This window comes from Anas platyrhynchos, chromosome 3 (genome assembly GCF_047663525.1).
Source record: "Anas platyrhynchos isolate ZD024472 breed Pekin duck chromosome 3, IASCAAS_PekinDuck_T2T, whole genome shotgun sequence".
Taxonomy (NCBI): domain Eukaryota; kingdom Metazoa; phylum Chordata; class Aves; order Anseriformes; family Anatidae; genus Anas; species Anas platyrhynchos.
Genome location: NC_092589.1, coordinates 50,999,135 through 51,016,847, shown reverse-complemented (window position 1 = coordinate 51,016,847; position 17,713 = coordinate 50,999,135). Strand labels below are relative to the sequence as shown.

General features: G+C 42.3%; 1 protein-coding gene across 9 annotated transcripts in view; it reads right to left on the bottom strand.

The window, feature by feature from the left end:
- UTRN (utrophin) overlaps positions 1–17,713 on the bottom strand; it is a 364,397-nt gene that overhangs the window by 304,760 nt on the left and 41,924 nt on the right. For 6 of the 9 annotated variants that reach the window (XM_038175834.2, XM_038175835.2, XM_072035889.1 and 3 more), the window contains one exon: positions 3,188–3,249. The exons of the other annotated variants lie outside the window; for them this stretch is intronic. In XM_038175834.2, the coding sequence (XP_038031762.1) occupies positions 3,188–3,249 (62 nt within the window). The remainder of the gene's footprint in view (positions 1–3,187; positions 3,250–17,713) is intronic. 9 annotated transcript variants of the gene reach the window in all.

The following is a 17,713-nucleotide window of genomic DNA, read 5'->3' as shown; positions in this document are numbered from 1 at the left end:
TCATGTCATGGTTTAGTAATAATGTAGTGTATATTAAGTGAATGCACGTAGCCATATACTGAGCGAGCAGAAAAAAATACTAGACAATTGAGTAATAGATAACTGAGGATAATCCATTCTGAGTAACAAAGTTCAGCAGAAGAAGCAGTACAAGATCCTTTTCACTCCTGAAAAGCTCAGTAAAACATACAGGTAAGGTACATTAATTCTAGCACTTTTTTCCCCACTTTTGACCTCCCAATTTTAGAACCTGAACACCCTTTTTTCAATGCACAGTCATAAATATGCAGCCACAAAAATAAAATCAAACTAATGCAAGAGGTGACACGGGAGTGTCAAAGATATAGAAAATACAGTTTTAACATATGGTCTTCAAACATAATAATTATCCATACAATTTGATATGTTGATTAGTGAGCTATACATAAAGAAACAGCTAAACCCGACTCCTAAAATTACACTGGACAGAGCAATGGAAAAAGCATATAAGGAAAAACACCACCTGTGGCTCAAGATAAAGAGCTGTGCTGAAGTGTTCTTCGTTAGTATTTGTTTCAATGTCAACTTCCCTATTGGTTAAAGTGTGGTAAAACAGATTATTTATCCAACAATTTTATAGTGGCTACAATCTACAAAACAGCTAGATTCACTTTAACAAAATATCCCTGCTACGTAACCATCATAGGCTTGGGAGTAGTAGTACATATTGCTCTGCCAAGGTGAAGATGTCTGTAGTAAGCACTGAGGCTTTGTTGAGTGCATTTATTGACCTTAAGTCTCCTTAATCCACTTTATATGTACTTGTGTCTACATTTCATAAATAAGCAGAAGTAAGATGCATTTAAAGTTTATATGAAGGGCACAAAAACAATTTACTGTACTCTAAAATAGAGCAACAACTTTTATCAGGTGCCCAAAGCAGGTATTGGCACCTCCCAGCATACTCAAGCCTTACTGTGTATCAGTCATCTACCTATTCTCTGATGCGAGAACAGAGAGACACCGCTCTCTTCCTAGATCCTTTCTAAATCTACACTGAATTGGTTTAAATCACTCAAATAATTTTGAGTACATTGTACAATGGCATACAAAAATCTTAAAATTGCAAAAACAGATTATAGAGCCTCAGTTGTTTACATTTTGCATTTATGCATCTAAAAAAAGTTGGTTGGGTAGTGAAAGACATTTAAGGTGGAAGGACAACTGAAATTCTTAGAGTAAAATTTACAATTCCATACAAAATTCCCAAGTTTCTCTTTCATTTTCTGCTAGAGAAGTCAGAAACATTCACCCAACCTCTAAAATATCTCAGTCCTACTAAGCAGCTCAATCTAGCTCACAGAAAAGGAATTTTTAACAACTTGCTAAATGCAAAAACTTCAATAACACTAATCTATCTCTGTACATTTTCAAAACATAGCTGAAACTAGACTCTTGCACAGGGAGATTTCTGCTTAACACCAGCAATTTCTTTGCAATTCAAACTTTCCAGTTCATGAATCTTCATATATCTTGATCTTAATATGGAAATGTAGGCATGCTCAAGTTTGAATTAGATATGCAGTAGTCAGGAGTATGTCCTTTAATATAATTCTCTTCAATTATTAACATAGCTTTCATAACTTCAGGTACTTTAATGGGCCATGAAGTCACCAAGTTATTTCAAATTCAACATCTGTCCACACCCTCCAGGCAGGGAATTCCAGGGACTAAGAAGGATCTGTGCAAATACATGGCATAAAAGGAAAAGCCATTTCATAAAATACTTCCATGGGTATACAGGTATAAAGGCTGAAAACAATTGTATGTATTTCAACACAAATCACGTCCATAACGCGTAGAAACAAGCCACATAACACATTCTCAGTATCACTACCATTTCTGTGTTCATGCCATCGTTAAGCCAGGGTAAGTCTCTAAAAATAAGCCTTCCTTTCTCACCAAGTTTTCACTCCTTACGCGATTCTGCCCTGCCTAACCCTGCTCCCAGAGGACTGTTCTTCTTTTTCAGCAGCAAAGGCAGAATAGAAGCAACCAGTTACACATACACACTGCTCCCCTAAAGAGGAAACTAGCCAAGCATGCCTTGGATTAAGAGTGCAGGATATCAGCTTTCAATCAAAACAAAGCTAGGCCAAAAATGAATCAACCAAGGCCACAAGCCTTGCATTGCCCAGTGTCTTATTGCACAGGAAGGGAAGGAAGGTAAAACTTTTTTTTTTTTCTGCTGACCAAGAACTTCAGAAGGGCAATGCTCCAGAGGAAGCTACTCATTGCCGTAGCACTGTCACATTGCTTTAAAGGGCACCAACATTCCCGCTACACTTGCACCAACTTTCAGTACTCCACATGCACGGCCCTTTTCATCGAAGTGGGATCACCAGGAGTTATCCTTATCCCACTTTCAGCACCATACTAGCTAGAAGAAAGAAAAAAAAAATGCTGATTTTAATCTGATCATAGCCCAGGTTCATTCACACATTCAGACTATAAACGAGGGAAACTTCCCACAGGCACAGCATGCCTGGGCAATGTGTCACTTTTCACTATCAGCAGAATGGCATAAAAAGCAGGCTTTAAATAGCATCCCAAAGCAACCACCACTTCCTTTCTCTTCTGAAAGCATAAAACAAGCACCTCAACAAGTCTCAAGTCAATAGAGGATTAAACAAAGAAATGTACAGCATGAGAGCCAAGGAAAAATCAAAACGAGCAAGCAACTACACAAGATTTCACACTCAAGACTCAAAGTAGCAATACTAGGTGGCCTCAACTGGAGGTGTGCAGAGTGCTTTGGATGAGTAAAGCTGACTCAGCAGCATAGAGTAAACAAGGTGACAAGGGCTCAGAAGCTACTTTAATGCACTCATGCAAAAATAAACTGTTTAAAGTAAGAGGACTAAAAACCAGACACCACCTTACAGATATCTACATATCTGAAAATATTAACAGAATCTTTCATTTTGAGTTTTTAAATCAGGTGCATAGTATTTTTTTGTTGTGAGAAATGCTTATGTGCATGTGGAAGGAATATATATTATTTTGTTTAGCAGAGGTATGTTTTCATTAGGCATTTTGACACATTTTACTAGGAGTATTCTACAAAAGTAAGAGCAAAACATTTAACCAATATTGTTCTAGACAATACATCACAAAGAATAAAGAAGTATTTTCAAACTAATGTTACCTTGGAAAACCGAGCATTTATCCATTTTGTAAACGTCTTTTTCTGTACATCATTGTGTTCATCTGGAGAGAGAAAATAAGAAAACCATAAATGAAAAGGCATTCTTCTTAATCTGAGCTTGTTCAAAGCAGGTCATATTAAACACTGCTCGGACTCAATGGCAGAGGTGTGGTATTTTTCTTAAACCCAACCTGTCAATAAAGCTACTGAAACCTATACCTAACTTTGAAACACTTGTATGACTCTTCAAGTACCAGCCTTGACAGCAATCACAGTATCTACTTTGCATTAGGCTCAGCATCTCAGCACTGGGGCAAAGTCACAGGCTTCTTGGTGAAGAGCAGCAGCCTATGAAGCCATGGGATTTTGATCTACAGACTTTGTCAACACTTATTCACCCTGAAGCATTACTCTAAAAACTGCTGAGGTACTTCCTCATGCTTCCAGTGCAGGTAATAGCCTCCTTCAGGAAGGAGATGACTGAGCTCACATGTCCTGAAGGGATGGGGAATGCCAATACTGGGGGCCAGCCAACAGCTGGAAGGACCAGGCAGGATGAGGAGGAAGGATGGGAGAGCACCTATGGGTCAATGCACAGGGAAGAGCCGTGGCCTTCCAAGGATGGGGCATCCACAGCTTCTCTGGGCAACCTGATCCGGTGCCTCATTATCCTCAGAATAAACAATTTCCTCCTTAAATCTAACTTAAACCTACCCTCTTTTATTTTAAAGCCATTCCCCCTTGCCCTAACCCTACACTCCCCAAAAAAGAGTCTTTCCCCAGCTTTCCTTTAGGCCCTCTTTAGGTACTGGAAGACCATTGTAAGGTCTCCCCAGAGCCTTCTCTTCTCCAGGCTGAACAACCCCAGCTCCCCCAGCTTATCTTCATAGGAGAGGTGCTCCAGGCTCTGATCATGTTTGTGGCTCTCCTTTGAGCTCGTTCTAATACTTCCGTGATACCTGTAGCCCCAATCAATACTTCCAGTCTGACAGCTGCAGCCCAGATCAGTCTCCAAAATGTCTTCAAGACTCCATGAACCTCTTGACAGCACAGCCCAGAGATGTGCTTCAAGGCAACCCACAGCCCACTACTGCCCTGGTTGCTCATTTGCAAAACCTCTCGGTGGCAGCTGGCACTGATAGCCCCAAGCCCTTTACTCCAACAAGGTATACCCCACCACGATGTTCAAAACCATGAACACCAGGTCCCTTCGCTAGGATGAAGCCATAACAAGACCGGATTGAAACTTGTAGGTGTTCCACTTCATGAAACCATGAAGAGGGAAAAAATACACACAAGCTGAAGAGAAATGAGATTATGATTAAAAAAGCACCACTTAAAAGATTATACGCTTCAAAGAGTGGCAGTTGAGACTGTTCTACAGTAACATTTTACTTACAAATCCATATATATTTTAATAAAAGTCACAGAATATGACCAGATGATGTGAAGGAACGCAGCATCAGTTTCAGATGTGCATGGTAGGCAAGAAATGTTATCTCTAATGTACCCACCCACAGATATGTGGGCTACTGGTGTACTGGAACAAATGACCACATGTTTGTTTTAATATAACAGACATGAATAAGAAAGGCTCAGCTGAGACAAAAGAAGCCAAATTGGTAAGAAATGGGGTCTCACAGCAGTTTAGATTTAATAAGCCTTATGAAAAATTTTGACATCAATTTAGAATACAGCCTCAGTTCTGAGTTCCTTTGAGGTTACCACTCAAAAAGTCAGCTTATAGCATGACAAAGAGTCCATGTCTTCTACAACACAGTGGACAGCAGTCATTATTTCACCTCTGTGCTTCTCTTTTTCGCCATCTAGAGCTGATCCAGTGCAGCCTCCTCCTCAGCTGCACCTTAAGCTCAACCAGAAATCCAAGGTAGCCCAAGAAAAAGGTTTTGTCAGAGATTTGATACCTACAGTACATAAGCATCAGGCCATGCTTAAAACAGCTGTTTGAGATTCTAGGTGGTATTGTGGGGGACTACAGTCACCTAGAAGACCTCATTAATCCTGTTGGACTCCCTCAGTGAAACAGCACTCCTTGACATTGAAGACAGGTAGGATCTACCAGCACAATACTCTGTGCCAAATACTCATCTCATAGGATCAAGAGCAGGATCAAGACTTAAAACTCCAAATATAACAGATATTTAGACATTTTTCTTCCTCCAACTTTTTGTTCAAGAGACAGAAACAGACGGGATTATTAACTGACACCAGTGAACTAAAAACCTAGCCTTGCACAAAATTCAGTCCCACAGTCTGGCCACCTCCTGATAATGCACATTAATTGCAAATACTATCTGTATAGAACACATTGAATTTTAAATGTCATTCTCTTTTTAAGCATCATTCAGTAACCTCTTTCCCTTTTCTGCTGATACCCTGAAGTACATACATACACACCGGGATGCTTTCGTAAGTCTAGGTCTGCCTTTCACTTCCCTAAGCTTTTGTGAAAATCAAGAAGAGAAACCCTGACGTTTGGGGGTTTGCATTCTTTTAACATTGCTAATCCTTAAGATGATAAAGGCAAATCGCAAAGGAGACCAAAACTAGCTGCATAAAGAGCAAGAACTATTCTGAAAACGGCCATGGACGTGTAAATGCTGTGTGCCAGGAGCTCTGCACAGCCCGGGCCTTAGAGGGCTTGGCCCCTATCAAGGCAAACACGTGGTGGGAAGGAACACCTCGTCCCACTCCTCCTGTCCCACCAGGTCCAGCTGGCTGGGCCTTACTCCTGCTGCTCCTCCCCTCCAGCCCTGGTTTGCAAACCTCAGGCCCAGGTCACTCAAAGTGCTTAGACCATGTGCACTGCAGTGTCACATGTGACATTTACTAAGAAACCCAGCCCGTTTTCCCTCAGTGCAAATTGAAGGTTTCTGAGGGAGGGGAAGAAAAACAAGTAAATAAATAAATAAACAAACAAAAACAAAACACATGACTTCAACACAAATTGACTATTCAATGGAGATGGGAGCAATATCAATTTATACACTGCATTATCTCTTCAGTATCAGAGCATCCTTTCTACTTTGGTTAAGCAAGGAACTGGAACCTGTATGGCCCTTATCTCTCTGATGCATTCTGCTCAGTTCTAAAACCCACAGGGGATGCTTTCCCAGCCAGGCCACCCTTTCATGTTCACTTTATAAGAGCCTGTGAAACTAGGATTTTTGTAATTCAACATTATAGCTAGGGTTGTGTTAAGCTTTCTGCTATAAATCGTTGGAAAGAAACTTGAGACCAATATACTGGTGCTTTGTTAACAGCAGTGACAAGTTACTTTATCCCTCAAATTAATTTTCTTTAGATTCTTCTGAGTCTGTAAAGCTAACCCCTGGAGGCTGACGTTATGACTCAGATAACAAATTAGCTATATTCAGTCAAAGAACAGTATTACCATTCAGCGAAGCACATGGTACTACATACCATCAATTTCTCACACAAGACATTAAAAATGTCAGCAAGTTGTAGCCAAGCGCGAAACAAATTCAGCAAGTTGCTAAAATATTTGTGTTTCCTTTTGCACTGCCACAGCCTCGATGAATAAGACTGCATAACAGCAAAGGACGAAGTGTGGGCCAGCTTCTGCTTCATCATCCTACCAATTGTTTACCCTAAAATAAAAAGTTTCTGCCTGCCCTCCAGTCACTTAATGGGCTTGTAATGCCTGATGTCAGAACAGTTTGTTCCTCTGAGAGGAAATAAAAGGAAACCAAACACACACACACACACAAAATTACTCTTGTGATGACAACAGAGAAGAGCAAAGCTTCCTACTCCGGATGCTTGTTTGCTATACAGCACAATGCACGTCCATACAACCAGGGTATGCTCACAACAAACGTCTCTGGTGAACGAGTGCCCCGATGTCCTGGCATTTGGTTGCCACCAGTAGTCACTTTTATGGCCTTATGTACCTCCTCCACCCAGAGCACTGTCCCTTAATTGTACTGGGGCACTTTGAAACTGCAGTTCAAGTACAAGTTATTACCTTGCAAATATCATGTTCAGGAGCAAAACGATCTAAAAATAGAGAGGTAAAAACCAAAAACCTCACTGGATTGTGGTTTGCCCTTTATTTAACCTCCACTTCTTACTGAGAGCCAGCTTCCTTATTTCCCCCAAATGCATTATGTGCTTACATGACAGAACTGCACTATTCAGTTTTTGAAAGACAAAAGTTATCACACCCAAAATAGCTGGCAGAGCAACACTTATAATGAAAGTGCCCTGGAGAAGTGTACAGACTAGACTAGGCAAATCTGCATCTCATTTGCCAGCCAATCTAGCACAAGATACCAAGGGTCATCTCACATTTTAAGACTTAAGTAAAGAGGTGGGGAAGGCAAATTTAAGTTCTCACTTAAGCTCAGTGAAGGAATTTAGAAATAAAAGAAGGAATTAGCCTGTGGGTTTCAATTAAGAAACTAGGAATTAAAGTTAGAAACATCCCTTTGCCTCCAGGCAAGCAGGAGCATCTATCACAGGCATTGCCCCACCCAGGACTAGCACGCACCTGCCAGCCTGACATTAACAAGAAGAGGTGGTTTTATTCTCACATGCAAGATTTTCTGGACTTTAAAAACATTTTGGGAGTAGCTATCTCTGTCAAACAAATTCAGACTACTTCACATATAAAAAGATATAAAATAAGCATTGAAAATTTAAGGATGGAAACCAGAGTATTTTTATCCCCCCTAGCATAAAGCCAGGCAAACCACAAAGCACCAGAGTTCACGATCAGGAACCTCCATGCTCATCTTGAGCACTGGGCCCTGACTTCATTAACACAGAATAAGCCTAATTAGCAGGGTTTTTTTGTTTGTTTGTTTGTTGGTTGTTTTTTTTGTGTGTGTGCATGTGTTTTGTTGTTGTTCTTCTTGCTTTCAAATAAACAACAAGCAAAACTTCAGGTTGTGCTGCAGATCCCTCTGCTCTCACACAGCCGCAACAAAGCAAATGGCTCCAGCAGCAAGGTACCCGCTTTGTAGGCTTTGGCCTTCATGCTGCAGCTTCAATCCCTGCAGTCAGTGGGCTGTACAATGGTTTCCTTCACCCCGTCTCTTTCCATCAAACCCCTGCAGCTGGGCAAGAGCACAGTTATAGGAATAGTTTCTCTAACAAAAGAGTAATGGCGCCTGTCTACGGCGACTCCTGCACAAAACGCAGTTGGCCAAGTCATAAATTCTCTGTACAGACTCAACTACAAAATAAGCACTGCTAAAATAAAAAAAAATAAAAAAATAAAAAAAATAAAAAAAGAATTGAAAACCTTGCACCTCGCTCCCTGGTGTTTCCCAACAGACACCGTCTGAAACAAACCACCACAGACCAGTAATGAGGAACCCCTGTGGTTCTCACTGAAGTGTGCTGTGAGTCTAAGCTAAATTGGATTTACTTCACAATAAAAAAAGAAAATCCCCCAGCAACTGATAACTTAGAAGAAGGCATCCTCACAGCTGAAGCAATATTAAAATAGCTGTTCCCATACCTCCCAGCAAAAACAATCCAACACACCACGCTGCCGGTCTCAGCGCATCGGAATGGTGTTCACAAGGAACACAAAGCTCAGGGACAGAAATAATGCTGCCACGCCACACAGCAGGCCTGCTCCAACTCCCACGCTTGTCAGCCAGCAACTTAACTGTTTCCACGTAATGGCAGTGCCAAACCAACAATCCCAGACAAGGTGCCCCAAAAACTACATAGGGGCTGCTCCAGAGGGTGCATCACAGCTCCCCATACCCAACAGGAGCAAGGAGCAGCACAAGAGCAGGCAGGAGGCAACGGTGCAGGTGGAAGGGTCTGGAGAGAGGGGAGGCACGCACTTTGGACTCTCTCTTGCTCAAACCAGGCCTCCCAGGTTGGTCCCCGAGCTGCCACAGCTTTGGCAAGTTGTGCTGCCTGCCTGGTAAACCAGCTCTAAGAGAAGACAGACACAGGGGTGACAGCAAACATCGCACTGCGCAGCCAGACCCAAAGGAAGACCCTGATCATTCGGGCAGAGCTCTCTAACGACAGGATCCCCATTTCTCTCCATCAGCTCCCTACGTTTTGGTCAAGCCAACCAGCATCTGCTCCCAGTTTAAAGACAAATGACTGAAATAAAGGTATCCCAAATACCTCTATAATGAGGGTAACTGCCTTGGGTAGTAACACACTCCCTGTAGATACCAGGGGACAGGTGTCACCCACAGGGACAGGGGGAGGAAGCCCCTCTCACCATCTCCCCAAGATCCCAGCCACCATGGCTGGCATATGGGGAAGGGAGGAGAAGGGGGGACAATTCCTGCCCAGTTCTGGCAATTGAGATGTTTCCAACCAGGCAAACACTGAGGCGTTGAAAAGAGGGAGTAAATCTGCAGGCATAATAAAAAGGTAGCAATTACAAACTAGATTTACTGCAGCTCTGTTTGTTACAAACACAGATCAGGTCTCTGCATTTCTGAGTGGTTACAGAGAAAACAGAATCGCCTTCTGCAAGTTCATGTTAGCCATCTGCCCTTTATTCTCTGTCCAAATTAGAACTATTATTAGGCTCGCTTGCATTTGCGGAGGTGATTCATAGGATATCATGTCAGAGGGATCATTGTGATCATCCAGTGTAATCTCCTGCATAACACGGGAGCCATCCCCACAAAAGAGCCCATCTGCATACCAGAAAGAAGCAGACACAACAGATGTTAGAGACCCTGTGCAGACCCAAGTAAGCAGTACTGCTGGGGCAGAGAAGGAAGCCAAGCCATGAACTGAACATATGCAAATTTCTGCTACTTACAGAAGGATTTTAGATTTGACAGACATCACAAAAAAACTTTGTTGAACATCTTCAGGAAACAATGTTCGCAGTGGAAAAGACTTAATGTCCTTTTCCACCTCTTGTGATACTTTGTGGCAAACCTTCTTAGAAAAAAATAACAAATCTTGCACACAGTAGTAAATTTTTCAAAAGTTTTATTTTTCTCTAGTCAATTATTAGAGCTGATGTGGCAGATAGAAATACAGTGATATCCCAGAGGCAACTGTTGAGAAGTACTATCAAAGACACAACATACTCCATGTGTTGCTCTTCCTGGTCCTGGAGCTCTGCCCAGGGCCCACTCTGTTTGCGTCAGGCCAGTTGCCGGCTGCAGTAAGGCCAAGTGGCTGTGCTTCAGAGAACAAAAACCCAGCTGCACAGATTGTGTTGTGCTGTGACAGGCAGGTAAAGACAGAAGCGCTCTGCCAAGTTCGCCTTCAAAACACTGAACTTCCACCCCCCTCAGAGACCAGCCTTTTTTCCCAACTCTGTTAACCCAGACGTTTCCTTACCTCCCTGTTCCAAAATCCTAACATCTGCAGTCCCAAATTCCCCTATTCTGTCTTCTCACTCCCAAATACCAAAACATTTCCTGACCCTTCAGAGCTGCCCATATTTCTCCCAGGCTTTCCCATCCATATCTCTCTACCTCGTCCAAAATCTCTTTCCACCAGAGCCTTTCATCATTCTTGCCCTAAACCTCCCTGGGTCAACAGTTTTCCCTATACAAAATCAAATCACTTCCCGAGAAGTCAACTGACAATACGTGGCTCCTGCATATTACTAATGCACACCAATTTCCTAAGAAGTAGACTAATGCTGAATGCTTGGCTTCCTGCACATTACTACATGACCCACTGGTATCAGCTCCTCCCCACAAGTTCTCTGGTCTCTCACTGCAAGCTCCCACCCACTTCTTCAGCACACAAGGTAACAGCAGCACACAGTAGGACGTGCACCAGACTGTACCTCCTCCACACACAGACAGACCATCCACTAGGGAACATGAAAGACAAGTACACATTAAAAAAAAATCCACCAACAAAAATTCTCTTCAGCAGAGGCACTGTGTTCAGGGCCTCGTCTTCCTTCAGCCACCAGTTTTCACACTGTGGCTATTTAGCTAGCTTTGTGACAGTAAAATTGGTTCAAATCTCCTACTAGTTAATCCAAAGTAGATTAATCAATACATTTCAAAAGTATATGCTGTTAACATATTGAAAAAATTACACAAAAGCTACGTAAATGTTTCTGTAAGTTAACCAAGTACGACCTGATACAACAATATAGGTGCTATTTCAGTGACAGCCATATGCAGGCTAGAGTTACTTAAAAACAAGTGGAATGTGCAATCCTATGGAATTTGTCTTTTGTAATAATCCAGTATATAAAATGTTCATAATGGAGCAACTAGAGCAGCTGAGTTCTGCAAAGTCAGGGTAGTAGTTTTCTGGGTTTGATTGCCCAAAATTTCTGTCAGATTTTGGAAATCCAGTCTTGAGCCAAAAAAAAAAAAAAAAAAAAAACAAACAAACAAAAAAAAAAGATTGCGTTTCAACCATGGGAGGCATTGTTTTGTTTTACACTTCCCAATACTAATTAACTTAAGATTTTTAAAAAAGAGATCAGTGAAGAATTGTCTTAGAGGAGTAAGCTGTCACTTGGAACAAGATCACCTGACAAAGAGAAAGACAATTAACAGCTATATTGCATTTATCTGTTGCAACACTGTAAGCATTAAAATCATTAAATGCGGTACCATTAAAGGCCTTTGACTGCTTCCCTACTACTAATACCTCAGGCCATCTTGCAAGTATTACTCAAGCATCATCATCCACATGAATCCAGCCCTGTCCACACTGTTCCCAGGAAGTCTCTGGCAAACTTTTGCATTAGTGTTTTGACAGAAATCACAGACTGATCATCTAGTCCAGCTACAACAGGCTGCCCAGGGCCGTGTCCCATCAGGCTGTGACACCTCCTAGGAGGAAAACTCCACAACCTCCCAGGGCAGTCTGCACCAGTGTTTTATTAAGTATGAGTGGAATTGTCTTGGTTTCAGCTTGTGCCCATTGCCTCTTGTCCTGGCTCTGGGCACCCCTGAGACAAGCTGGGCTGTGCCTTCTTTGCACCTTCCCTTCAGGTATTTGTGTGCAGTGATGAGATCCCCCAATCCCCCTTCTCTCCAGGCTGAGCAGCCCCAGCTGTTAGCCTCTCCTAAGAGAGATGCTCCAGCCCCTTCACCATCCTCCTGGCCCTTCACAGGGCTCACCAGTGTGTCCATGCCTCTTGTACCGGGGAGCCCAGCACTGGACACAGTACTCCAGGTATATCTCACCAGCGCTGAGTAGAGGGGAGCATGTCTAAGAACATGCAGCATGTCTGTTGGAAAGAAAAGGAATGGAAGAAAGGAAGCAAGCTCCTGTTTCACCGAGCACTGCATGATCTTCTTTCACATATGTGTCAGCATCCACCTTAAAGCTCAGCAAGTGACTTGCTGGAAAGCTGCTGGCTGACAGTTTCAGTTCACAGACCGAGTACCGGAAAGCTTCCACATTCTTCTGTGGCCAACTCACAGCCATTTATTCACAACATTACATGCTTCAGTTCTTCACAACCAGGACTCACACCAAACCACATTACTCTTACTAATCCCCGGTGCAGGCAATGCTTGAAGACAGAATACAGGGAAGGAGCAAGCCCCAGGCCCAAAGTGTTCCTCAAACTGACCTCAGCAACAACGTGGAGCCCAGTCCTTACAGAATGCAAACAGGCAAATACGAAAAAAGGCATAAATTGTTTATTTTGTTCCCAGACATGTTAAGTCTGAACTTCATTAGCTATTCCATTGTTTTCCCAAGGATCAGAGTCATGCTGATGCCTGTAAATTATTTACCTCAGCCTATTAACCTTTGTAATTACTAAGAGGAAGCCTGACATGTAGAAGGTTTAAAGGAAGTCCATAAAATGCATTTGCTCTAGTGGTGCTCTAAACGTAAAGGGGAAGCAAATGAAATAACAAATAGGATAACCAAAGAACTACAATGCAAATGCCTGTAAGAGCAAGCCACACCAGAAGTGCTCTGATTTCTACTCCTAAAATACTGCTGCAAGTTCACCACAGAAACTATGACCCTAAATTAGCCTATTCCTATCTTCACACAAGCTACCTAAAACACAAAGCATTTTGTACTGCTACCTAGTAGTAGTGAGGAAGATGAAGCACGAGGCATGTCCATCTCCTGAGATGGACTGAGTATTGCATTTTGCAGCCACATTATTTTGCTGGTCAAGGAAAACTGACATTGCCCCACTGGGGATCAGGAAACCTTTGTGCAGAAAAGCATGATGCAGATCAAAACTTTGAACAGTCTGCGTGTAGAGGAATTACTATTGCTCCAGAAGCAAGTGGCACCACGGTCATAAAGGTGAGTTATCCAGTTCAAGTACTTACAGAGACACCTTAATAAGGAAAGAATGAAAGAGAAAGTGAAATCAAGCAGTCGGAAAGGTCCTTTCTTATGCCTGCTGGGAAAGATGAGAATTTTCTCCTTTGTCACTTGAACCGATCAGCAGTAGGCTGAGGCACTTCTATTCCTACATCCTAATTAAACTCATGTTTCCTTCCCCAGCTTAGTCATTAATTAGCCCCCAAAGTTGCACCCCCCTCCTTGATTAACTGCTTTGGAAGTACGTACATATCCTGCAATTGTCAAACAGAATTTATCTGGAATGCATTAAAATAAGCATTTATGCAATCAAGCAAGACACTGATCATCAGCAGGAGCCTACACAAGACTTCTCACTTCATTACAGAAAGCTCCCATGGGACACACCGCCCCAACCAGGGCGCCCAAAATTGGAGAGTATACAGGAACAGAACGGTGAAGCAACCGAAGCTTAAAGCCTGTCATGGCTTTGGCAGAACCTGAGCCAAGGAATTTCAGCAGCCAATTGTTTAGGTAAAGGATTATGTGCACATAATTCTGATCCCTGTGCTTTTATTATTTAATGGCCAGCTTTTAGGAGCACTGTGATGAAACCTGTAATAATGTGGGTTTTAAGTGCCGTCACTAACACACCGTAAGGTTTCGTGAGGGCATGTGAAATCTGGAACACATTTCACCTTTGCCAGCCTAGAAACTGACTACACAGAAAGTAAGCTCGCCTAATGAAAGCGGGTAATTACGAATCAGACTCCTACTACCGCCTCCAGCAACAACTTCAATAGATCGGTTATGCTCACAGGCGTAATCCCCTCTCGGGCGCGTGTTCGGGAAGGGTTCTTGCACTGCACCCCGGCCCTTCAGCAGTCACGCACCGCACGGGCTCGGGATGGGCAGCAGCTGCCAAGCTGGGGCACCCCAAGGGCTCGCTGCCCCCAGCTTTCTGCCCCACCTGCTGCCAATGGCAAACGTCCCGGCAGCAGGGCAGGTGCTGCCTGCACCTCGCTGAGGCTGAAGTCTTCAATTTTTTTTTTTTTATTTTATTTTTTTTAAGATCTACTCAGGAATTCTTCTGAAGAAGGACTATTTCCTAAGAAAATTTGTATCCTTGTGTTTGAGTGACCTCTGAAATGAAAACTGGCTTACAATGCAGGAACAAACATTTTGTCAGGCTTAGTCTAAAGAAGGTTTTCAACCACCAACAGGCATAAGTCAGCACCTAAGCACCGGCATACCCTGCTAAGCTTTGGTGCAACATGACATTGGGTTGGTATACAAAAAACACCTATGTACAAGACTAGTAACAAACCTCTGGCATAGCCGAACTTGTGTCAAGGAAAAAAACTTTGGCTGGTTTAAATCATTTATTTTGAAGAGAAGAATATAACTACATGGCAAGTCAACTCCTTCTGCCAGTGAGCAAGGAAGGCTATGCAGCAGAGCAGAAGGAAAAAGTACAAAATACAAACTCTATCATAAACGCTTTTGTCAGCTACAATTTCCTCAATTCACAGGTTCATCCTGAAATGCAGAGTATTTGGTCTAGGATATTTTAATCGATAAAAATACTTAGACCTTCACAGTGTAGTACTAGCTTAAAAACAAGGTCAGTATTTAAAAAAAAAAAAAAATCTGGAAGAAAAAAAGGACAGGACAGCATCGCCATTGCTGAGTCACAGAAGGCAAGAGAGAATTTCTCCAGAAGCTTTCACACCACCACCCACCCTCACCCCACCCCAAAAAGGAAAATGATTTGCAAGTAGCATCAAACAACGTTACTAAGTAAAAACAGTGGGGACTGAAAAAACATTTCCAGCAAACCTCCCAAAACAAATACATGACAGAAGCACAGCTAAAACGAGAGCTGGGCTTAAAGGCACAGCTCAGTACCACAGCTGAACCAGATTCTGAGCATCTTACTGCCAGCTCTGGCTGTCCCGAGAGCTGGCCATGGGACCTGCCCACCAGAGCAGCACTGCCCACTCCCAAGCAGCAGTCAGCTCCAGCGAAGCACAGCCGGATCGCTCCGATGCATGTGAGCAGGTTGTGAAGGGGCTGGATTAATGTTTATTCCTTCAGAGGTGAAGGGGCAACCAAGGGCAGGAGAGGACATGAGGAAAAGGCAGGTATACAGTCCTACAAGCATGCAAAAGGACTGGCTCTTTATCAAAGCAAAGAGAAGCACTTTCATGTGGTTTCCCAATGGCGTTAAGAGAGCCTTGCTTTCTGTTTAACACATATTTGCACTTCTCTGAATGGAAAAGCTACCGTAACAAATTAACTTCATGCACATTTACAAGACTTTCAAATTTCAAAGTCTCAATAAAATAATGCACTTAACCTATCACAAAGCTCAGTAGTAAGAAAAAACAAAAACATGCATCTCACAGACTGCAGGTTATGAAAACAGAATGGAGCACATTAACACAAGTAGGAGGAGGAAGGTTTCTGAAACGTGAGAAGGACATTACCATCTCAGAAAGATGGAGACAAATCAACAGGGTGAAATACAGGTACAAAACAGAAGTCACAGGTCCTTAAGATGCTATAGCCCATACATGACCTGCCTTTGAATTGTTGGTTTTATATACTATAAACTAGGGGTGGGGAGAAAGGGGAGAATCTATCCAGAAAGTAATTAACACAATTTTAGATCCTTTTCTAGAGATGTAAAAGATTTTTAAAATGCAAAATATCTAATATATATCTATATTTATTATTTTTACTACCACCAGTAATTTCAGTACTCCTGCATCAGAAAGGTCAAAACTAAAAATAAGATTATTGCTAAAATTTGCATTCAAGTTGTCACATTTCACCTTTTAATTTGCAGATGCATGATGAATTCCAAGAGCACCATGCACTGTCATCTGGACTTCATAAAAGAGAGGAACCCTAACAGCAGTGCTGCTCATTCTGCACCTGGTAACAGGGAACCTAAAGCAGGAGCAGGTCAGAAAACCTCGACTGGATGCATCGTGTATGGGCCCCAAGTTAAACAGCAGGACTCTTGCATACAACTTTCATCAAGGTTTCTCCCCCTGCCTGAACTCACAAGGGCTGTACAGTGAATTTGGAATACTCTGCAACTTTAGCTCATCTATAGGCTTTGGCTTTGTTTGTGTTTGGTTTTTTTGTTTGTTTGTTTTTAATCCTGCTCTAAAGTTCCCAGCAACGTGAATTTGCAGTGATACACAGATATATGCATAGGGGAAAAAATTATGCGAGCTAAATTGGCGGGGCATAGTCAGTAATTCTGCCTTCAAAGACAATCAGAGAGGAAGATATAGCATACGAGATGTTCAAAAAGTCAGCCAATGTCTGGCTGTTTAGTGATTGCCAAATACTTACAATGCTTAACAGCGTTATCAAGACTGCATTTTAGTCAGATTCCATTTTCCACCTACATAGCTCTTTTAAGTTGTTCCACATTACCGTATCATCTCAAACCACTATAATATGATTACAGCTGAAAACATTGAATGCATTAATACTAAACAGCCACTCCAAGATGTTTCTTCAGCTGCTTGTTGCTTTGGCCAACAATCCCAACAAGCAATCACAAAAATCACGTAGGTGTTTGTGTGAGTGTGTTTTGTTGTTGGTTTGGTTTCCTACATTTTCCATCTACAACACATTGATATAATTCACATACTGCAAAGCAGATCTTCATGTCTGAAAACCTGTAATTCGATGTCACCCACTCCTGATTTTTCTACACTACTGCTATGCTAAGGCTACTCTGGAAAGCCATAGCATTTTGTTAACCAGAACAAACAAGCAAAACTACTGTATAGAAAACAGAGAATAAATTTATTAAAGCTACAAAACAGCAAGGAAATGGGAAACAGTAGTAATGACATAGGGAAGAGCATATGAACTCAAGCACACAGCTGCCTGAAATATGGATCAGGCCGCAATACACTGCTCATATTTCAGCTTGTCCACTGCTGACATGTAGGACCCAACCTGTGGCAGACGTGGGATCATTTGCAAAACCCAGGTATTCATGAAGCCTACCACATCAGAGTCACAGGGAAGGAATTCCTGCAACTGCACATTTCGTCTGCAAGTTGGCATAGCAGGGCCAAAGGCACTTTGAATAATCACAGTCACCTACTTGCTGCTTGCTCTAGTAGCACAAGAAATGTTATCACTGTTCAACGTTTGCAAATGAAAATTCTCTTTTGAAGGGTAAATTCAAGTGGCCAGAAGCTATACAGTCTTCCCTTTGTTACACAATTACGTTACAAAATGCTGCTA